Below are 22,966 nucleotides of genomic sequence, written 5' to 3' on the forward strand. Positions count from 1 at the left end.
GCACTGAGGAGCGGGGAGGGGAGCAGGAGGAGGAGGAGCCGCGGGGTCACGGGGAAGGGGCGCTCCGCCCTCCGGCCCGGGCGGGCGGGAAGCGGCAGCCGGAGAAGGATCAGCAGCACTGCCGAGCTGAGGGGCCCCGCTCCCCGCCTGCAGCCTCGTCTGAGCTCTGACCACGGAGTCACAGAATCAGGCAGGTTGGAAAAGTTCTCGGAGATCATCGAGTCCAACCTGTGACCGGACATCATCATGTCAACCAGACCAGAGCACGGAGTGCCATGTCCGGTCTTTCCTTAAACACCTCCAGGGATGGTGACTCCACCACCACCCTGGGCAGCCCATTCCAATGTTTAGTCACCCTTGCTGTGGAAAAACCTCCCGTGGCACAGTTTAAGACTATGTCCTGTCATCCTGGAGCTTTCAGGGAGACCTTGGGAAATGACGGTGTGCCTCTAGCACTCTCTCTGCTACCTCTCCCTGTTACATGTTTGAAAGGAATGCTGGAATTATATCTATATATATTATTTATATATTACATATACTGCTGGATCTTTAATTAAATTTGGATTTGATTGTTCAACTTCTTTTATTCCTCCTGTTGCTGTGAAAACCTCAGCTTGGTTACCTCATGGATCCCACACTTCCATACCACATCCACTTTTGGTCATATCTATGAAGCCCAGCTGTGGTCGGGTTGCCTTATTGCCTTGTACAACCAGATAATGCCTGGTACAGTACACATGTAAAGTTTAGTACAACAAGATAATGTCTGGTTGTACACATGTAAAGTTTACTACTGCAGGAGACAAACTAGAAGTTATGTGAAAGGGGCAGAGTACTGATCAGTATGATGCACTGAGAACCTGGTGATACCCCTGGAGGGATTTAGAAGACATGGATGTGGCATGTGGGGACATGGGTTAGTGATGAGCCTGGTAGTGCTGGGTTAATGGTTGGACGTGATAATCTTACACGTATTTTCCAATTTAAATGATTTTATGATTCCACATCAGTGATGATAATTCCTGCAGGAACTGTCGTCCTTTTGTATTCACCTAATTGGTACCTCTTCCTTTCAAGAGAAGAAAGTAGGAAAAATAAAGTTAAACCTGCTAAGGAGGCAAAAAGCAAGTTAATGATGCTCACTTCCACTAGAGTTACTTACAGAGTTCCAGCATAGCCATGATCTATACTTTCAATCACCTCCTCCATGTTGATATGGAAGCCTTTAAAAAATTGATGCAGTTTTCAATCCAGAACAGTCAAGCCCCATCAAAGTCAACTGAATTCCTTCACCAAGTATTATCTGCCAAAAGACAAGGCAAACATACAGCTTGTAGTGTTTATCAAGCCAATTAATATCCTTCTTCATCAATTCATATTTCAAGTGATACGGAAGCATCTCAGACTCATACTCTTCCTTTTGGGTCAAACTTGCAGATATTCAAGGGCTGCTATTAACAGCTCAGCTTTCACTTCAAGTAAACTATTCCTGAAACCATTGTCACCACTAGAGTTTCCACTGGAGTGATTTTGGATTTGTCTCCATTCCAGGCTTCTCAAATTGCTGGGAAGTAAAGATTTACCCGTAACTATAAACAAAGGACAAAATTATGGGTCAACTTTAGTTTTAAAGTAAAGCCAAGCAGCTCTAGCAAAAAGATAAGCAAGGGAGCTGGAGCTGGCAAAGAGGTTGCTGTTTTCCTCTCTCAGAGGAGCTAGGTAACATTTTTGCACAACCACCAATAATTTCCAGTTTATGCTATATAACCTTACTAGAGGCTGAAAAAGAGGGTGGATGGGGGGGAAATCCCCAGGAACAAGAGCCAGAAGAGAGTTATCAGAGGCACATTTGGCCTTTCTGCTGCGGTGGCAGGGGGAAAACATGCAGTTTTCTTTATCAACATCTAATGGTTTTTATGCTATATTTAAACCAATCTCTTCAACCTGATTAGGAATGTAACTTCCTCTAAGATCAGACCTTCTATCATGCCTGTTAGGCCTGCATTTAAGAAAAAAAAAAGGCATAAAAATACACTGACAACTCTCTGGAAATGTTCACTGGACTAATTTGGTCACCCTGCCTATCAGCACTGACTTCCACTGAAGCTAAAAGTCCACTACAATACTGTGCTAGCAGTTTGAAAATAAGAAGCTAACAAGGCTCAGAAGACAGGTGAGATATAAGGGGAGGTTTATAAGGGGAGGTTTTCTCTCTGGCTCCATAGGATCCTCTGCAATTGATTTCAGAAGTTCCCTGAAAAATAGAGATCCTGAAAATGGCAATTAATGCCTCGAACATCCTAGAGTGCAACATACTTGTACTGATTTAAAGCTGATTTCTCTGGATTTAGCACTTCATAAGCAAAGGGATCTCTTTTTTTTTTTTTTTTTTTTTTGTGTAGAACTACACATTCAGCTAAATAATGAATTAGTTAAATTGTTTTATTTAGGCACTGTTTTCCCATGTGGAAGTGCTGCTGTTCCTCAGCTATATTTTCATGGTACTGAGCACTTCCAGCACCATTTCTGTGCATCTGAGGGAAGAGAGTTCCAACTTTCTTCTGCTTCTCTTCACACACTCATTTTGGGCCATGTCACTTGTTTTATTTCCAATGCCTTCTGTCACTGACAACTGCTGTTTGGGAGCACAGTGAAACCTAATTATGTCTTACTGGGCCGTTTCACTCAAAAAAGGCCTCAGTTCTTGAAAAGGTTTGTTCTGAAAGAGAGGTTTGAAAGCTCTGTAACAGCATTCTTTTATGCATGCTCCTTATAAACTGTATTAACAATTATATGGTAGTATAAGAACAGATGCTTAAACACTTAAAATTAGGTTTTTCTAAAGAAAAAAAAAAGTGAGGGACTGTTGGGCACAATACCTGTCTTAACTGCTGGGTTTCAAGATGACATTTTCCAGTATTGATAGCTGTCACAGAAAAAATTATTAATTTTGGAAAAAAGCATGTTTATGTTCTAATCATTCTGGAAGCAAAGATGGTATTTAGGAGCAGCATTTAAAAATCATTTATAGCAGCAGCAGCAATCTAGGGAAAATATTTTATATACAAATAGGCCAGTGACAAATGATAAAGCTTTTCTTTTGATGAGAAACCATACATTGACCTCCCTAAGTAACAACCCTTACCATTTTCAACTGAATTAATATTAAAACCCCAGAGTTTATAAATGTATGGCAGTCATTGCTTACAATGATACAGCAGCAAAAATTTCTGCTCAGAGCTGAAAGATGTAAATTTTATTCTTGACTTGGAGGGGATTTAAGCTTATATTTGCCATCTCTCAACTGGCCTAACTTTTAAGATGTTATATTGGAGTACATGCATTAGATCTGTCATATATTCTGTGTTCTGCTTTGCATAAGAACTTAAAATCAGAACTAAAGTGAAGAAGTCCATGGCTCTGTGCTCTAATGTGTTCACATTTTACAAAGACTTTGAGGGTTCTGGTCCCCTGCTCAGGAACTGTTTCTTATTTTAACAAGTAATGATTTAACCACAATTAATCCATGGTGGAGGGACCAAAACCTGATTTATGTCTTTCTATAACCAGATGACTGTCCCAACTACTAAGTTACAAAGCTGCATTTGATTTCTTTTGTCAAATGGATTGCAGTAATTATTTATTAAAAAACAAAACCAATGAAAAATACTTATTCTCATTAGATTACCAATGATAATAATCACTCAAACCCACAACTTTTCCAGATGATCAGGGCCAACAATGCAACAATTCAACATGATGGAAAAGATGCAGCACCACCTATTGGGGATGCGTTACACACGCTGGTTATTACAGTTTTAAGCAGTACCAGAGTTTTGTTCTTCATTGTAATAACCTGGTTACAAGGAAAAAAAACCAAACAAAACAAAACAACCAAAACACCCAACTAGGAACGAAAAGGAGTTTCCAAAAAGATTAAAGAAGCAAATACTGTACCTGAGACTGTTCACCAAGAAAAAGACATGTCCCTAAGTGCCACACCTACATGTCTTTTAAATACCTCCAAGGCTGTTGGCTCTTCCCTGGGCAGCCTGTTCCAATGCCTGACAATCCTTTCCATGCAGAAATTTTTCTTAATAGTGAATCTAAACTTCCTGAGCACAACTTGAGGTCATCCTGTCACTTATTACCTGGGAGAAGAGACTGACCCCCACCTGGCTACAGCCTCCTGTCAGGTAGTTCCTTCCCCAGCTCTGTTCCTTTTCTTCAGACAGGCTCCAGCACCTCGATGTCCTTCTTGTAGCAAAGAACCCAAATCTGAACACAGGACTCGAGGTGTAGCCTCACCAGTGCTGAGTACAGGGGGACAATCATTGCCCTGGTCCTGCTGGCCACACTTTGCCTTTGCTCACTGATAAACTGAAGCCTTGAGAGCCGGAGAGAGGCGGCTTAAGAAGGGAAGAGTCACCTCAGGAAGGTTATAAGCAGCAACAAAATAGTTAAGCAAGGACAGAGGAAGAGAAAGGAACTATAAACTTCAGGTGTCCTTGGTAAAGACCTCTTGAGTTTGACCATTTTGATGACCACCAGTGGCCTTGGTCATGTTCTAATGATCAGGCATCAGCTCCGTAGTGCTGCACACTCACAGATGATTTAGGACGAGGTGCTAAGGACTGACTGCTTTCTGTACAATAATGACGGATTTTGCTGATGTTTTCATCTTTCTTGGCAATGCACAAGCGCATCCAGCCAGATCTCTGCCACTGCTCTTTACCATCCATCCTCCAAGTGTCAAAGATCCGCCTCAGGGAAGTTTCATAGCCAAGTTACTTGTTTTGTTTATCATGAAAACAGCCCTGTGTGACCCTGCAACATCTTGCTAGTACACAGCTGTGTCATCGTCCTAAACCTCACCACCCTGGAAATAACTCACTACCCTGGGACTGTAGAATACACAGAAGAATGTAAGGGGGTTTTGTTGCTTTTTTTAAGCCTCCATCTATTTGTAGATTCATCCAGAACAGAGACTTCTGTTCCAAAAGGATGGCAATGTTAGACACTAAAAGTACAGACTGTTACAGGATCAGAGGTGAAAAGCACACACCACTGCAAATTTCTAGATCCTTGGTCTGCTTTATTAACTGGCTTTATTAATTAAGCTTTAAATATTAATTAATTAATTAAGCTTTATTAACCAGCAATCCTGATCAGATACCTAGTCTCCCAAGAACTTTAGGAAGCAGCAAACTGGGGCTTCTTTCGGTGTTTCTCTTTCTTATTATACAGTGATTTGTTTTCATCAGAACTTTATTCTGGGCTCCTACAGAGCAGCTTTATCAGTGTCACACAATAGATGCAGCAAGACAGCCATGAAGCAAGGATGCAGGCAAATCTCATTTAATTAACATCTTTGCCAACCAAAGCCTAAGCTTATGTGAATGCCACATTTAAATTTTAGGTCTTCATATTTTATTTTTTAACAACCCATCAGCATTTCTAATAATTTTTACCTTGAAGACTGTTACATCAGAACTGTTACAAAACCATGTCTACTAAACCTGTATTTCACTGTTTGCTTGCACACTTCCAGTACTCATCTCCCAGGCCAGCATCATTTGCAAGTTTATTTGATTGAGAAGGAATCTATTTCTCTGTTGCTACTTTTCAGTCAGATCATCATCTCATGCACCACTGGGACAGCTCTGAGGGCTTTTGCACAATAGACCTTGGCAACCCTGGAGTGAGGGACAGACAAGGCAGGCTCATGCAAGTCCCCGTGAAATCCCATCCTCAAGCATACAGCAATGACAGAGGGTCCAGGATATTACATCCCAATGGAAAAGTGCATTTATTTGCTACTTTGAGTTAGGTATAAAAATGTAGACAATTGCCCTGTGCCTTGAATAGGAGTTTAAGTAAATGCTTAAATTCAGAGCTGGTGACCTCCCTAATAGGTATAAGCACCCACAAGTTAAGCACTGCAACTCTCTGCATTTATCATCTCCAGCAGTGAGTAGTGTTAGGTCTTTGTTTAGTGAAATTCTCAGTTGTTTCTGATCCTTAGGGAGGGGTGGATACTAGAGGTCAGGTCCTTCTTGCCTACCTCAGTTTTTACTTGTAATAGTCTAATAAATCCTCAGATTTCTACAAAGGAGCACTTCAAAAACAGGCTGTTGGATACACTTTGCTGGTAATAGAAAATTGTCATTTTAGCATTCTGAGCTTTCAAGTTTTTTGCAATTTTTGGAATAATTTTCCTTAAGCTTATTTTTGATAGTTTGACTTACTTGGCTTGGGTTGTAAGGTACCTTTGAAGGCAGATAGCCCAGCCCCACTGCAATGAGCAGGGACACCTTCACCTAGATCAGGATGTTCAGAGCCCTGTCCAGCCTGGATGGAATCCTGTCCCTCAGGCATGTCAGCCACACCACTGAGCTTGGAGTCATCTGCAAATCTGCTGAGGGTGCACCTGATCCCCCTGTTCATGTCTTCAATGAAGATTTTAAGTCATACTGGTGCCGAACAGACCCCTGAGGGATGCATCACTGATCTCATTGGGCAGTTGATCACTGTGCTGTGGATGTGACCATCCAGCCAATTAGTTATCCACTGAACAGTCCACCCATAAAATCCATCTCTCTCCAGTTAGGCAGAGGGAAGTTGTGGGGGACAGTGTCAAAGGCTTTACAGAAGTCCAGACAGGTGACATCCATAGCCCTCTCCTTGTCCACCGATGTGGTCACTCCATCATAGAAGGCCCCTCAGTTGGTCAGGCAGGACTTGCCCTTGATGGAGCCATGGCTGTCCCAAATCACCTCCCTGTCCTCCAGGAGTGCCTTAGCACAGCTTCTAGGAAATCTGTTCCATGGTCTACCCAGCCACCAAGGCTCATCAAATGCACATCTGTCAAGAAGACAAAAAAAGCCCTCAGAGAATATTTATTTTTCACAATCTGATGATTCCTTTGGAGCAAAACTCTGCAATTAGCTCAGGCTCATCAGAAGCGCAGAATTACAGAACCACCGAATGGGTGAGGTTGAAGGGACCACCATGGGGTCATCTGGTCCCACCTCCCTGCTCCAGCAGGGCCATCTCAGAGCACATGGCACAGGATTGTGTCCAGACAGTTCTGGAATATCCCCAGTGAGGGAGACTCCACACCTTCTCTGGGCAATCTGTCCAGTGCCTGGTCACTGCACAGGAAAGAAGTTGTTCCTTATGTTCAGGTGGAAAAAAAATCAGGCTACACAGTTCTGTACCAAGGGCTTATTCTGCACCTTTTCTTCCCATTTTATTACATATAGAAAATGGAGTGTTTAGCGACCCAGTGAGACCTGAAATGGGGGGCGGGGGGAAGGGGCTTGGATCCCTCAAGCTGTGCCAGGGAGGTTTAGTTTGGATACTGGGAAAATTGCCTCCCCAGAGTTTTCGAGCCCTTGCACGGGCTGCCTGGGGCAGCGATGGAGTCCGCAGCCCTGAAGGGATACACAAGCCGTGTGGATGTGGCACCTGGGGACACGGGTGGGCCTAGCAGTGCTGGGGGAGCGGCTGAGGGAGGGCTGTTTGTGGTTTTTAGGAATGAATTCTTCCCTGTGAGGGCGGTGAGGGGTAAAGGCGGGGGGGGGCGGGGGGAGGGAAGGGAAAACGGAAGGAGCGCGCGCGCGCACCCGCCATGCGCGGCGGCTCGGTGGTGACGTCACCGATGACGAACACGCGGTGCTCTTATAAATGCGCGGCCGCGGCGCCTCGCCCCTTTCGCTCCGCGGCGGCCCAAGGTGCTGAGTCCTTCGTACGAAGCTAAGGCCGAACCACCCGGCGACCAGCACCGCGCCCCGCCATGGCCTCCGTCTCCGAGCTCGCCTGCATCTACTCTGCCCTTATCCTGCACGACGACGAGGTCACCGTGACGGTGAGTGCGGGCGCACAAGATGGCGGCGGCCGCGCGGCATGGCCGCCTGAGGGGCCGGGCCGGGCGGGCTCTGAGCCCCACTGTCTCGTTGCAGGAGGACAAGATCAACGCGCTCATCAAGGCGGCCGGAGTGAACGTGGAGCCTTTCTGGCCGGGGCTCTTCGCCAAGGTGGGCGAGACGGGCCGCGGGCCGGGCAGGGGCGGCGTGTGGGCCTCTCCCCCACACACCCCCCCGTGTTAACGAGGCTTCGCTGCCGCTTCTCGGTCTCCGCAGGCGCTGGCGAACATCGACATCGGGAGCCTGATCTGTAACGTGGGAGCGGGCGGTGGAGGGGCTCCGGCTGCCGCCGCTCCCGCGGGTGGTGCCGCGCCCGCCGGCGGAGCCGCCCCCGGTAAGTGGCGGCCGTGTCCGAGCGAGGCACGGAAACGTGGATCCATGGAACGGCTTGGGTTGGGAGGGTCTTAAAGATCGTATCTCTCCAACCCCCCTGCTGCGGGTAGGGACGGTTTCCACTGGACCAGGCTCTTCTGAGCCCCATCCAACTTAGCTTCGAACACTTCCAGGGATGGGGCAGCCACAACCTTGCAAGGACCAGTGACACAAGCTGTGTTCATGAGGTTTGCCTTACAGTATCTGTGTGAGTTTTCTCGGTCAAAGCACCCTTCTATTGAGAAAGGCTGGCACATAAAGTCAGTGTACAGGATTAGTGTTCCCTCAGAATTAAGACTGCTCTTCCTGTAATGTCATCAGGATCGTACATTAGCATCTCTTCTTAAAAGTTTTAAAGGTTTGATAGAAATGAATTCTGAAGCCTCTTTGCTAATACTGCAGACACTATTCTTGGGCTGCTGGCTTAGCTTGTTAGGACTGCTCAGGTCTTCATGCTTGATGTTACAGTCATTGTATGTGAAATCCTTTGTGACAAGTGACTTCTGTGAGCAGATAAAAAGATAAATCTTGTCTTTCTTTTCCAGCTGAGGAGAAGAAAGAAGAGGAAAAGAAGGAAGAATCAGAGGAATCTGATGATGACATGGGCTTTGGTCTTTTTGACTAAGTTTTGTACCTGCCTGTAATAAAGAATATCTACTTGTACTCGTGCCTCTCAGGTGGATGTTTGTGAAGGGGGCTGGGTGGACGATGGCCAGGTTACCTGCAGTTCCTGGTAATCGCTGTCATGAGTCCTCAGCAGGGGGCTTTACAACTTGTCAGGTTTTTTTTGGTGCTTCAGAAGTACAGTTAAGGCTCCTAAAGGCACCCACAGCCTCTGGACAAAGGTGGGAATGAAATCCCACTGAGCACAGCTCACACAGGGATGTGGTGACAGCTTGGAGCTGCAGGATATCGTATTCAGTAAAAGGGCTGAGGGTTTGCTAGTGCTGCAGCCTCTGTGGTGACATCTCTGGTTTCAGCAGCAGTGCAACTCCCATGGCACCTGTGCAGGGGCAGCAGCAGCACAGCAGAGTCGGGGGCTTTTCACAGTGGGGGACAAGGCTGCAATTCTCAGGTGAAGGACTGAGGTTCTGAAAGGTGTAGAATGTATTTACCTTTCCAGACTTTTAAAAAAAGTCTGAAAACTGGTTTGAAGGGTGGGTGTGGGACGTGATGTAATGCTGCACTAGAAAGGAGCTACTTAAAAAGAATGTATTTCATAAATAACTTCTGAACAGGACTTTTCCAGAACAACTGAACAAGGTAAGTAAGGGCTGTGTTCCAAATACGTATTCCAAAGCATTGAGGCATTACAAAATTCCAGGTGTGTAAGAAGGGCTCCAAAGTTGGGGAGAGTTGTTCCACATCCACACCAAACACTGATGCACTCTGCACTGTCCCATCTTTTACATTTATATAAGAACTTTATGATGCGATGGCAGGTATTTGTATTATCAACTCATTTATATCTAAAAAGACACAGATACCCAGGGAAGAATTCTGCAGTGCACACACACAAAATAACAGAGTTTCACTGGTAACACCTTTTTAATAGGTCAAAGTAACTGTACAGTTCATTATATTCTTCCTGAGAATAATTTATACCCCTCAACAGCAAAAAGGGAGTGTGGTTTTTAACAGAACAGATGGCATAACTGGAAAACCAAGGAAAATCTAATTACACTGCTCTACTGTAACTCCTCCCAGGCAAGAAAGACAAAAGGGTGGGTTAGTTAACTACAGTGGGTTTAAAATAGTCGTCATGGCTTTAATCTGTCTTCATAAATTATATAAAAATGGGGGACATGAATGGTTACAGATCTCCTCTAAATGCAGCTCTGAATTGCTCTGGTACAAAGCAGCATTTTCACTTCCAAGGAAAACAACATTGCTACAAAAGAACTGGCACATTATCCTGGTGAAAAAGACGAGTGTTCAGTTGTGTCCTACAGCTAGTTCCAAACAAATGCTTCACACAGTCACATAAAAGTAAAAGGCAGGAAGATGAAGAGGGCTTTAGTTTGTCTTGAAATGACTGAAGTCTTGAAAATATAGCTTTTTATTCTTTCTCTGTAAATCGTGATTAGCATATTGCGAAGTAAGTGTTCTAATAAAAAAATTCCAGTCTGGATAGTTCATATACTGTGGGCAAGAATTCTCAGCCCTGAGGTTTCCCCGAATTCTTCACTTCACAATATCTTTCTCCCATCTGCTGCTCCAACAGTTTTGGCTCCGAGACCGGGACCCGGAGGCAGCTCAATGCGAAGCGTGTCCCATGCGATGGTGTGAACTGCCCTGTGCCCCCGGCTCTGAGTGCCTGAGGGCTGCTGTACAAACCTCATCTGCTGATAATGCCACGTTCTGAATCCCAGCCCAGCTCGGCTCCACGAGAAAGACTTGGTTAAACTGTTGCAATGAGAGAACCAGCGGCCGTGGGGCAGGTCTGGAAGCGAGAGGCGCTGGAAGGCCAGGACTGCACTGGGTTAATCCTCACTGCTGGTGGAAGGTGAAGGAACATCCTGTCACAAGCAGAATTCCGAGGCTGATGATGCTCTTCCCTCAGTGCTTAGTGCGGTCTGGACTGGCTGATTTTCAGTCTGGCTTGATCAATAACATCCAGCAGGTTTTTGGCATCCACAGCCAGGGCGTGAGCAGCTGTCAGCATTTGCTTCTTGTACTCCTGCTGCAGGCTGGTCATAACGTACTGCTGGGCCAGCTTCATCTTGTTGATGAGCTCAGCCAGGTCCGAGTTCAGCAGCTTCTGTGCCATCTCGATCTGCAACGAGACAACCCCATCAGCCCTGGGGGGTGTTTGAAGCACCGAACTCAGAGCAATCCCAGAGCCACAGCCCCTGCTTGGGATTCCTGACTGAAACTGGGCTGTTTCTGTGGGCACCACGTGGAGCAGCAGATGGAATCTGGCACCTGCTGCTCCATGCCTGGTGGAGATCAGGAGCAGCCCTGCCAGCTGCTGAACCACCCACTGTAAAACAGCACCAACACCCAAGTAGCAGATTTTAAACCACAACTTGGCATTAACAGCTTGTTATGGGTTTTCATGTCCTTTTTAGCATCACTCTTTTTATTACTGAAGCAGCTCTAAAGCATAGAAGTAGCTCTAAAAAATAAAATGGGTCAAGAAGGCAGATACAGGTTGCTTAAGCACATGGCTAAGTCAGGATGAACCTCTGAGATAGCACTTCCAGAACCATTCTCTGCTTTCTCAGTACCACACTCGTTCATAGTTTTGGAGAAAAACTGTTTTACTCCTGAACTTCATTGAAAGCTCTCAGTCACTCCTCATCCAGAGCTACAGGCCACCTTCCAGCTGCACCAAGCTCTGCTCAGTTACCTGCTCAATGGCGTGGTCTGCAAGCAAATGACAAATGACATCTGTGCTAAGAATTAACCCCAGATGGTCTCCCTGCCTTGGAATATTGGGGTTTATGTCACCTTCCTATGGGTGACACCTCTATCCGTTTGAAAATCCTCACTAATACCAAGCCTAAGTCCATGCAGCAATTTTAATAAAATTCATTTAATGCAGAATTATAACCCAAGAGTACAAACTGCTCAGGGAGCCAAAAAGTGTGTCTGTGCCAAGAAGGGAGCACCAAAACCTGTCCCAAGTGGCTGAGGCTGAGTGGGAAGGCAATGGCTGAGCATCAGGTGAGCAGAGCTCCACGTACCTCTCTGTGGGTGCTTGCAGGGAGCACTGGGAGGGTCTCATCTACTGTTGCCAGTAAAGTTCTTAGTGCCAAACCAACCTCCTACGAAAAAAAGATTAAAGAAATAAACTTGGAAGAAATGGATGACAGAATTTTAAGAGTGCAAGAGACAGTGGATACATTTAACTCATTTGGATAAGGAGTGAATTGGAACACGCCTGAGGCACTTCAAAATCCCACCTGCAATTTTGTCTATCACCATCAAAACAAGATGCCAAAGGGTTAATAACAAGTTTTTCTCAAAAAAAGTGAAAAGGTGGAGAAGACAGCACATAACTCAACACCCTGGATAAGCACAGGCCAGCTGGGAATGAAGCACTGTTGTCCACAATACTGGGAACAGGATCCAAAGCTCCAACCTCTGACCACAAGTCACCCATCCCATGAACACAGAAAGCTTTTCTACTTCCAGCTTTCCAGACATTTTCTCCCACACCACTTGAAGACCTCATTCAGGGAAGGAACAAAGCCCGACTTTAAGCATTGCCCCGTACCTTCACCATGGGCACGTACTCCTCGGGCGGAGCCGGCTGTATTTTACTGGACATTTCTATCACCGCCTTCACCAGCCCGGTCACGTTCTCGTAGACTTTGTCATTGGAGCGGTCCAGGTTGGCCGTGGGAGGAGGGCTGATCTCCTGCGGCTGAATCTGCAAGCAGAGAGGGGCTGCTGAACCTCCCTTGCCCAGCAGATGGGGCTCAGCCTCTTCCCAACTTGCCGGGAGGGGCTCAGGTTCCCCGTGTTCCCCACAGCCCCCGCCCGGCCCCGCTGCTGCCCTGAGCTGGCCGAGCACGCTGGCTCCAGAGGCTGATGGAAGTTTCTTTTAGTTCTTCTGACTGAACCTGTGAAAAGACACTGGGCAACTTCTACCAGGGTTTCCCTGAAAAGCTTCCAGTATAACTCCTTCAACAGAGAAGTGAGTAATTTGAGGAATGAGAGTACTGAGTACTTCACAGGTCTCAGTGGTTCAAGTTCCACTGAGGACAACAGGTAACAGGTTCCTCATTCCAGAAGGGATTTTTGTGCTCCAAAATAACGTCAGAGCACATAGTAACATACAGATATGTTAAAGAGAGAACTGGAATGAGATCATCTTTGAGGGTCCCTTCCCTAATTCCATGATTCTATGATACTATTATTGTTAGAGAAAAATCTACAGCAGGTTAACAAAAATGGTGTCACCAATACAGGCGGGAAACATGGAATGCTTTTAGACAGTTGATTTCCAAGAGATCAGAAAAAAACTAGTAAGTTAAAAATCCTGTGGTCCTTACTCAAGCAGAACTTCCAACAAAGTCGGATATGTCTGGAGTTAAATCCAAGACAGACTGAAATAATCCCAGGTCTGAAATGAAAGAAACTTTGCCAACTTCCTTTGTAAGGTCTTCAGTATCTCTGAACTGTAAAACTATAACCATCCCAGTTTCCTGCAGCTATTCCCTACTACAGGATGCCCAAACCACTCTGTGTGAGAGGGTTAAAGAATTCCTGATTTTCTCCTGGATCTGAGATGGTTCGTGGTGGTTCAGCTCCCTACACTGGGTTACTGCTGCCCTCAAGACTGGTCCCAGCTCCAGAAATGATTCACTGCAAGCACCTGATACCCTGCCTGAGGAAACTGTGAAATAGTTGGATGAGACCTTCTCTAACGAAGGAGTGCAGCATTCAGCACATGATTTGATTCAATTTTGTAGCATTTCATTAAGTGGGTACGAACAGCTATTACAGAGATTCAATCTAGTGCATTGATCAGAAAATACCTTAGGAGAAAGAACACTGTAATCTCCTCAATCAGCAGGGAAAGACTGTGATTTGAATCAGTTTCAGCAATCAAGAAGTTAAAACAGTCATTTGGCAAAGTCACATGCAAAGACATTTTGGAATAGGGCACGTACACACACGCTCACGCACTGCTTACCCTCCATGGCTATGGTTGAGCAGAATGTGGGGGGGAAGTTAAAGAAATTTACCAAAAGAAGGGAAAAAAAGAAAAACAGTATTAATAAAACTCAGCAGGAAAAAAACAGAAAAAAACCAAACCAAACCAAACCCAAAATATGTGTAGCAATAAGAGACCAGTTAAAAAGCCTGCAACGAAAATGCATCCTCACCAGAACCGGCAGCCACTCGGGTTAGCTCTGGGTCCTGTGTGACAGAGCGACTGCTGTGCACCCGTGTGGGCAGTGGAAGGGTTTGCCATGCACCCCATGCTTCCTTCTTGACTAAACACATGGGCATGAGATCATGCAAAGCTGGACAGGAGCAAGCCAGTCTGGCGAGCAGCAGAGTGGTGAGTGGAGCAGAGGGCCTGGGAAACCACCTGTCCTGGGAGCACTGCTGGTCCCTCTACACAAACAGTCCAGGACTCGATGCATTTAAGAAAATGTTGTATTCATCCTTCTGAAACTTTTTGTTTAGGTTAGTTATGATGGGAAATACACGGTCATTTAATTGTGCAGGGCTTGTTCACAATAACTCATCACAATCTTGGTGAAGAACTACCAAGAACCCATTCTAGGTGATACCCAAACCCTTGGAATTCCAGGCCCTAAACTTTAAAGACTATGGACAGTGTGTTTCTTCGCACTTGGTTTCTCTCTGTTTATCCCCAAACCCAACACCACTGCCCTGCAGAAGTCCTGAGTTTCCTCATGGAACTGACTGACTCTGCCTCACCCAGGAGCTCCCTAAAGCCTGCCCTGCAGGCTCCCGACAGCAGGCAGTTCCAATCCTCTTAATTTGTGTTCTCCCTGAAAAGGGAGTCTGAACTGGGTGTACAGAAAAGGGAGTCTGAAATGAACCCTAGAAGCATCTTCAGTTTAAGGACTGCAGCCATTAAAAAAGCTATGCCAAAAAGTAATGGGCTGTTTTTTTCAAGGGACATAACCCAATTTCAAGAAAATTTGGACAGAAAAAATCAAAATCAGCCATTCTTTCCTACTCAAAAAGCTATTTAGTACACAAATCCTGTTCACTTGTCATTACTGATGTCTCTGGCTGTTCAGGTTTGTTTGTTTTCAAAAAACATTTTTTATGTTCCAGTATCAGCATTTTGAAAGGAAATTTTAGAGAAGCCAAGTTTAGTAACACATCTGTTACTGCTTTTTGACATTTTTTGAGGCTTGGCAGCTCGTAAAGCACTGGCATCAGATTATAATAAATAATCCTGCTCAAATTCACCACTGCTGGATATTTACACTGATTCTTAAACATTCCAATAATCCCAGAACAAGAGCAGGACTGAGACAGGCTGGCAGTGGCTACTAGGATCAAGTTGTGCTGAACACACTGCTCTGATGGCAGGTTTTGAATTTCATGTTCAGATGAACTGGGCTTTTTCTATATTTTCTTAAAGCACCTAAAATAAGGGTCACTTATCCCAGCTGCTGTGGCCACCACACCATGGATTCCTGCTCTTTACTACAGGCTTGGCAGGGCTGTTTCCTGGAGATTAGAAAGGTGGCAGAGTCCCACAGGCAGGGAACAGCACACAAAGGGATAATTTTGGGAGTGCCTGACATTTGGGAGTGCTCCTAAGGAGCAGTTCTGTGGACACCAACTGCAGCAGGGGCAGGACACAGCACCCTGCAGCACCTCTGCTACAAAACTGCTGTTGAGTTTCAGTTTTGGCTTTACTGCTATTTATGGGAGATGAAACAAGATATCAGGAAGTATCTCACTCTCAGGTCAGACAGCCCATTTCCCCTCTTCCCTTGTCTCCCAGAGCTGGTAGGGTTTGAGGAGCCCTGATGCTGCAGCAAGAGCTTTTTGAGCACCACAGTTTGGACAGGTCTCATCTCCCTATGACCAAGGACAGGAGACTTGGGTACCACGCCCTGGGATCCCTGGGTGTGCTCCTTCCTCCTGAGCAGGGAGCTGGGTCCATTTGGGACACTTCATACACTCTTTAAACTAGAAATAAGCTCACCTTATGGGCAGGTTCTAGGTGAGGAACACACTGAATCACAGCCAGAGAGAACCTGAGTTCCCTCCCCACTCCCCTGGAGAGCTGCCAGGGCACACTTGCCCCACGACAACATTAACTTGTGAAGTTTGGTTGCCTTTTGCTTTCCACAATCTCTACTTCAGGAACACCAAACTACCTCGGAGCAGTCATGTTTGATTTGCTGGGGGTGTTTCACGTGGCCCTGGTAATGTTCCATTTGCTGGGGGTGTTTCACCTACCTTCACGCCTTCATTGTAGCTGTCCACGGGGCTGTTGAGGCTGGCGAGGCTGCCCAGGTGCCCGGGGGCTCCGGGGCGCGGAGGCTTCTTTGGCGGAGCTGCGTGATCTGCTCGACAAAAAATGTGTTTTTAGAGCACCAACGTGTCAGATGTACCTGCAGCCTCTGGTCTGCCAGCACTGCACAGGCTGCACGTGCCCTCCTCTGCAAAGGTGGACATCTTTACGCATCCTGCAGTAAACCCACTGTTTGTGGGAGCTGCACTTTATGAGAACAGGATTGTTTTAGTAAAATACTTTGAAACTCTTCTTGTGGGGCAACTGCTACTGCTCTGGGCACACTTGGTACCTGTGTCACCCCTGGTACCACAGCTGAGTGCCAACATGCTGGGTGTGCCTGGGTAAACTGGACTTCTTCCTGGCAGCAACCCTGGGTGTGGTTCACTTTTGAGACCAAGAAACCCAGCTTTAGGTTTCTACTGCTGTTTTACATGTCTGAACTCCACACTGGGTGAATTCCCACTCTGACTCAGCTTCCTCTAGACATTTCCTGCTTGTTGATATAAACACTTCCTTGGCTTTGCTGACTGTATGTCTGAGGCCTGCACAGGGAACCTGAACACACAGCACACAAACATCAATGTGTAGTACCTGGAACTGAGTTTCACCCTGTATGGAAATACTGCCATGAATTTTTGTTCATTACTGCTGCAGCAAGATTTGTAATCAAGGATTCAAAATGACAGTATCTGCATTTACTGCTTACCTGGTTTTCCCACAGGTTGATATATGTGCTGGTTACCAGCCTATAAAATAAAATAAACATATGAAGTAGTTATTGCAGTGCTCACAGCTTTCATAAGCACTGTCTCAATCTCAAATACTGAGAGCAGACAGTTCTCAGCACATTTCCCACCGGTTAAAAATATATCCTGATTCACCATCGTCAGTCCCTCACTACAGGTCTATTACTTAGAAAGTAAGAAAAGAATCTGCATGTATTTTGTAGCGCTCACAACACCCCGGGCCTCGACATTACAGTTCACCCTTCCTTACTACTCAAAGGTGGTGGGACAGTCACAGGTGTTTTTAGTCTGTGTCCACAGATCCAACTGTAGAGGTCATGGTGGTGAAGGAGAAATGGCAACACAACGAGAGACTCCAGAACTTCCTGCTGTTGCTTTTTGGTTTTGTTGCAATGCTCTTAGTCAAGGTCCATTTGCTTATTCATTTGGAAGAATTTATTAACAGACGGAAGTGACTTTCCCTGATAACTGCATTCATACATCCTCTCTGCCAACCTCGGTCACCAGGGTGAGCAGCTCCAGTGTCAGCACAATATTAAGGAATTACTTCTGCATCAACTGCCCTTGCCCTTGGGGGTGATTTTAACTTCCCAAAATTCAACTGGGAATATCATACAGTGGACACAAAGAGGTCCACGAAATTTCTGTGAAGGTAACTTCTTGGTGCAGGTATTAAAGAAGCTGACTAGGAAAAGTGATTCCTGGAATTCTTGTTTGTAAACAGAGAGAGACTCTTGGGCAAAGTGGTGAGTAGTGGCTGCCTTGGTCATGGTGACCACAAAGGAGTTGAGTTTCAAATTGTTGGAGATAGGAGAAAAAAATCCAGCAAAACTTTTGCTATGTAGAGAGCGGACTTTGGGTTCTTTCCAGGAAATAGTGACGTCCCTTGGGAATCTGCTTTTGAAGGAACTGGAGTCCATGGATGTCAGGTGCTTTTTAAGAGCCATCCTTTAAGAGCACAGAGTGGGAAGTTCCAGACTGCTGGAAGTCAAGCACGCAGGACAGAACAGGGCCTGGCAGAGATGGGATCTTCTAGCACTTAGGTGGACAAAGGAAGTGTACAGCCTTTAGAAACAGGGACAGGTGACATCCCTACATAGATGCTGTTCACCACCGCAGGGAGAGAATTTGTGAGACAAAGCTTGACCACAGTTTCACCTGGACAACACCACAAAAAGGGCTTTTTAAAAACTGCAACAGCAATAGGAGAACCAGAAATTACATTGGTCTCTTGCTCAGTGAGGTTGGTCACCTCACAAACAGGGACACAAAGTGGAGACATTCAGTCATGTCATTAATTTTGATTCGTGCTGTTAACCTATTTCAAATCTGATAACCCCACGGGAAAAGAAAGGGAGCAAGAGAGGGAGGACAATAAAATCCCACTAAAACAATTCTTACATTTGTACTTCCACAAAATTGCGTATTGAAAGTAGAGGTCAAAAGAATGTGATCAGTCAGGAACTACCAAAATGTGAGTGTTAACTTCTCATTTGTATCACTGCCCAATTTCTCATCCTCTCAGTCAGAAACTCATATTGACTCACAGCAGCATTAGGCATTTCCCACTGCAAATGACGCCAGAGTTATGTTCTGAATCTACTGAGAACTTCCAAGATCAAATTACTAGAAACGTAGTTAACATGAATTAGAGTCTCTTTTAAAACCCATTTTGTCCATGACCACGAAGTGTTTTCTTCACACTCTTTCAAATGGGGTGTTACTTTGTACTACCTTGCCTGGGCAGATAGGACTTCCCCTAGAAACAGTTTGGGATCTGGGGCTGTAACCTGTGACAAGACCTCAAAATCTCCTTGGCATCTCAAAGCATCTTCACAAAATGCACAAAATGCAGCAACACTTTCCTTGCTCTTATATAAAGATGCAACAACAGCCAAGGCCTAACAGTAACTAATAGTCTTCTCAAATTTCATGGAAAAAAATCTTAGGAGCTTCCAGACATGAATGTCTCCAGAGACCATGCTGCAGTGTGTCATTATTACACTCATTCGTGACTGTGTCTTGGCTGCAAATGCAGGAAGAATCCCTAAATTTTTAAGTAGTGAAGAAATGCTGAAGCCGAAGTATGAGTTTACAGTCGTATCCCAAATGAAACAGGAAGGTGAATTTAAAATATCCACTACTTTACAGGTGACCCCTGGGGAGAAACAGTGGACGAAGCACCAGGTTTGTGTCACTAACAGTCCCTAGCCTAATCCCCCTTTTCCATCGGTATGATGCAGAGATTCCAATGGCAATTAAACAATTGAAGAGATGGTTTTAGTTAAACAGACAGGAGTTAAGCCACTAAGAAAGAACACTCAAGCTACAGCTGCTGTCTGGGAATAAAGGAATGGCTGTGGAGTTTATTCCAACTGTTTCATAGTGGATCATTTACCCCAAACACATTTCTGGGTAACACAACAGCAACATTTACATTCCTTGTGAGAAAACCCTTCAGCTATTTAAACAACTGCAAAAGTTACTTTTATCTTGCTTCCTGTTGACAGAACTTGCAGAAAACAATCCACTTTTTTAAATAAAAGGCCCAATTCTACAGCACATGAGCACTTATTGCAACATATTTGTGGAAACATTTTAATATTTGTTTCAAGAACAGTTTCAGGGGGGAAAAAAACCACCCAACCAACTAACCTCAAATCCCCCAAACTGATGAACTGTGCTGCATGAACCATGTTGCTGTGGCTGCTGTTCCCACAGAAGCTGAGCCTCTCGGAAAGCTGTACAACCATGTAGTAACAGTGGAAACGTTTAGCAAAACCTTTAAATCATCTCCCACACCCGAGACAGTGGACAGCATGTTCTACCAGGAAACTGGAGGAAGAGCTGGGAGAGGAAAAGATCCCCCCCACACTTACTGGGCCCTGGAGACCTCCGTCCTCCCGGTCGATGCTGCCTCTGGAGAGCCGCACGTCGGGTTTCTGAAACAAAAATCAAACGTTTCACTCTGTGCTCTGCTTACCCAGAGTTGCGCCCTCAGCTTGGAGGCAGTGTAAAGATAGGGAAATCCCGTTAAAAATGCACACTGACAAATCCAGATGTCATTTCACTGCAGTCCCTGCGCCCCCGCTGCCGCCACCGGGGCCTCGGCTGCTCCACCAGCACCCGCCCTCAGCACGGGAGTAAAAATGCTCTACTAAATATCCATAGTACCACTGCCCTAACACAACACTGGAAAACCTGCATTTTAGTTTTCTCAAAGGCAGCAAAAGTTGGGGTTTTTTCTAAAAAGAAGCTTGCTTCCCAACAGCAAAATTCCAACCACAGGATGAGAAATGCTGCACATTAATTCCCACTTCCTGCCCCAGGATGGCTTATATGTACTTGGCTCCCTCTCCAAGCAAATGGGGCCAATTACTGGAGCTCTCTAAACACTCCATTTGGATACAGCCAGCCAGCAAAGCTATCCAGATGCCCTTTTCTCCCCATATAAGCAACAAACAAATTTCTATTTTCTGTGTTTTAAGCACAATACAGAAACCCGGGGCTTGGTTGTTTTTAAAAGGAAAAATAAAACCACATCAATTTTGATTTTTTTTTCCCACACAGAAACCACTCATTTTTTTTCATAGAAAATCTTTAATTGGAAGGGACCCACAAGAACCCCTAAGGTTCAGCTCCTGGGCCTGCACAGGAAAACCCCACTCATCTCTGCAGCAAATACAGGTATATTTATTCCTCAAGGACAACACTGATTACATGGAAAGACAAAGGAATAGAGGATGTGAAGCCAAGGTTAACACTGATCTGAAGACACAAGCTCAGCAGAATTACAGTGTGTTTCTAGTGCACCAATTCTGGCATTTAAAACCAGGATTTATCTGACTCTCTCCTATGAGACTGGATGAGGAGTCACTGATAACTCAAGGGATAAAATGGTCACACACAGCATGAGAATACACATTTTTTATTTAGAGAAAGGTAAGTGTAACTAAACACACTGAACTGACTCCATGTTCTCTCAGAGCTAATTTCAGGGGACAAATATATCCTTTTCTTGTTTAAAGCTATTTGAGATCCCTTCCTCCTTTAAGAACACTAAACAATAATTCCAACTCACATATCCTGCTAAATGACCCTAAAAGCCAGCAGGGCAGAAGGAACCTGCAAAAACACACTGATATTGATCTTTTGTCATTAAAAATAGTCCAGTTGTGCTGCCAGGCTGTCAGAGGGCTTATATTTGGGGTTTTCATTCAGTGTTCTGCAGACTGAGGCACAGACAGAGACAGCCACTCCCTGAAAGAACTTGCAGATTAAAAATAGACAAATTGTATCAGACAGGGAAATATTTAACCCCATCTTAAACACTAAGAACTGAAACAGACACAAGCGGTCTTCTAATGTTTTTCCAGGAATTTGTGGCAGATTTTAAGATGAAAAGACCGCTGACTAATCTCCAGTTTATTTCCTTATTATGATGAAGGAATTTTTTCTGATTAAAGTCTCATTTGACATGAGTATGCTTGAAACTTCACTAGACAGGTAAAGCCGTGATTCTCATCATACTTTTCAGCTAAAGCACATAGCTATCCGTGGATGCTAAAAGGCAGGAGCAGAGGAATTTTTCAGCTACTGAAGCATTTGTGAAGTTTTTCCTTTCTCATGCTTTAGCTGAGAAACAGAGAAATCCAGCTTCTCACAGCTTTTCTGTGAAAGCTTTCACTCTCATGCAAACTGGATGGACTACACCTGCAGGCTGCTGTGAGAACAGTGGAATTGTTTCCAGTCTTGTGGAGTAATATTTTGAAATGGGTGGTTATACTGCTCAGCCACTCACTGCGGTGGGTGGCCAGCCAAGGGCCAATCATGTAATTTCTCTTTTGCAAACCATGCTATCAAAGGTATGGGTGATTAAACGAGGTCGCTTCGGCCATATCATCTGACCTGGACTTGTGTCGTGATGTTGCCATCTCTCTGGGAATAACAGTGACAGCTATCCTTGTTAAATATCCATATAAAGCATATGATAAACTACATTTCTGTTACACTGATGCTCACAATTTGTCATCATTTCACGTTCATTTCTAGCCAGGAAAGTGTCCAAACTCTTTGGAAATAACCAAAGGCTATTTTATCACAGGGGGCTTTAATGCTCTTTGCACTGATAGCAGTTTATTACTCAAAAGATGCACCTTAAAACATAGAATGCTTTGGGTTGGAAGAGACCTTCAGGATCACCTCATTTTAACCCCCTGCCATGGAAAGGGACACCTTCCCCTGGACCATCTAGACCATGTCCCTCAGACCAGACTCCACAGACAATGAAATATTAAGCATTTTTAAAGAGTCAGAAGCACAAAAATGCACACTAGTCCAAATAACAGGGTTTTTTTCCTAGTAATACAAGCAAAAAGTTAAATTAGCAGACACAATATCCATCTCTCCTCCTCCTCATCTTGCTAAGAAGGTCCCTCCTTCCAGTATCCAAAGTCTCCACGTCACAGCAACAATTCCATTCCCCAAGTCTCCACCAGCAGTCAACATGCAGCACATTGAGTTCCTTTCAGGACACCCCATACATGGACAGCACACAACCCACAGCCCAGGAACTGCTGCACAGAAAGGCTGCAAATGCTCATAAAATATCACAAAAATTATGATTATTAACTTGACAAATGCTTCACACATTACAAAAAAACCCAAACCAAGTCCTATTGACTACCCCCACAAAAATAAGACTGTGGAGGGCAGTGGTGCTGCCCTGGCATCTCCAAGAACCTGATCCTAAACTGCAGATCCCAGGTGCCAGGGGGTGATGGCAAACCTGAGTGACCCCAAGCAGCTGCACCCCTGTGACCTGCACAGCTACACCTTAGAAATAAGGAAAAGAATCCTTTAGCAGTACATAAGCTTCTTTCAACTTCCACAAACATTCTCCTCTGCCCCATCAAAACTTGGGTAGTCAGGAACACATGGAAAAACAG

At 45.0% G+C, this 22,966-nt stretch overlaps 2 protein-coding genes across 17 annotated transcripts in view; one reads left to right on the forward strand and one right to left on the reverse strand.

Moving 5' to 3' along the window:
* The first annotated feature begins 7,694 nt into the window (after positions 1-7,694).
* RPLP1 (ribosomal protein lateral stalk subunit P1) lies at positions 7,695-8,963 on the forward strand. The gene is made up of 4 exons (XM_048286676.1): positions 7,695-7,870; positions 7,965-8,039; positions 8,145-8,262; positions 8,846-8,963. The coding sequence occupies exons 1-4, from the start codon at positions 7,799-7,801 to the stop codon at positions 8,923-8,925; spliced, it is 345 nt and encodes a 114-aa protein (XP_048142633.1). The 5' UTR covers positions 7,695-7,798; the 3' UTR covers positions 8,926-8,963.
* Positions 8,964-9,829: 866 nt separating this feature from the next.
* Positions 9,830-22,966, reverse strand: part of PTK2 (protein tyrosine kinase 2) — a 198,443-nt gene continuing 185,306 nt past the window's right edge. For 10 of the 16 annotated variants that reach the window (XM_048286970.1, XM_048286969.1, XM_048286957.1 and 7 more), the window contains 7 exons: positions 19,898-19,960; positions 16,979-17,018; positions 16,215-16,321; positions 13,948-13,956; positions 12,523-12,678; positions 11,990-12,070; positions 9,830-11,076 (listed from right to left, as the gene is read on the reverse strand). In XM_048286970.1, the coding sequence (XP_048142927.1) occupies positions 10,867-11,076; positions 11,990-12,070; positions 12,523-12,678; positions 13,948-13,956; positions 16,215-16,321; positions 16,979-17,018; positions 19,898-19,960 (666 nt within the window). In that variant the 3' untranslated portion in view covers positions 9,830-10,866. The remainder of the gene's footprint in view (positions 11,077-11,989; positions 12,071-12,522; positions 12,679-13,947; positions 13,957-16,214; positions 16,322-16,978; positions 17,019-19,897; positions 19,961-22,966) is intronic. The other 6 variants (XM_048286958.1, XM_048286960.1, XM_048286962.1 and 3 more) reach the window with 1 other exon arrangement.

Source organism: Corvus hawaiiensis, chromosome 26, assembly GCF_020740725.1.
Source record: "Corvus hawaiiensis isolate bCorHaw1 chromosome 26, bCorHaw1.pri.cur, whole genome shotgun sequence".
NCBI classification, from domain to species: Eukaryota; Metazoa; Chordata; class Aves; order Passeriformes; family Corvidae; genus Corvus; species Corvus hawaiiensis.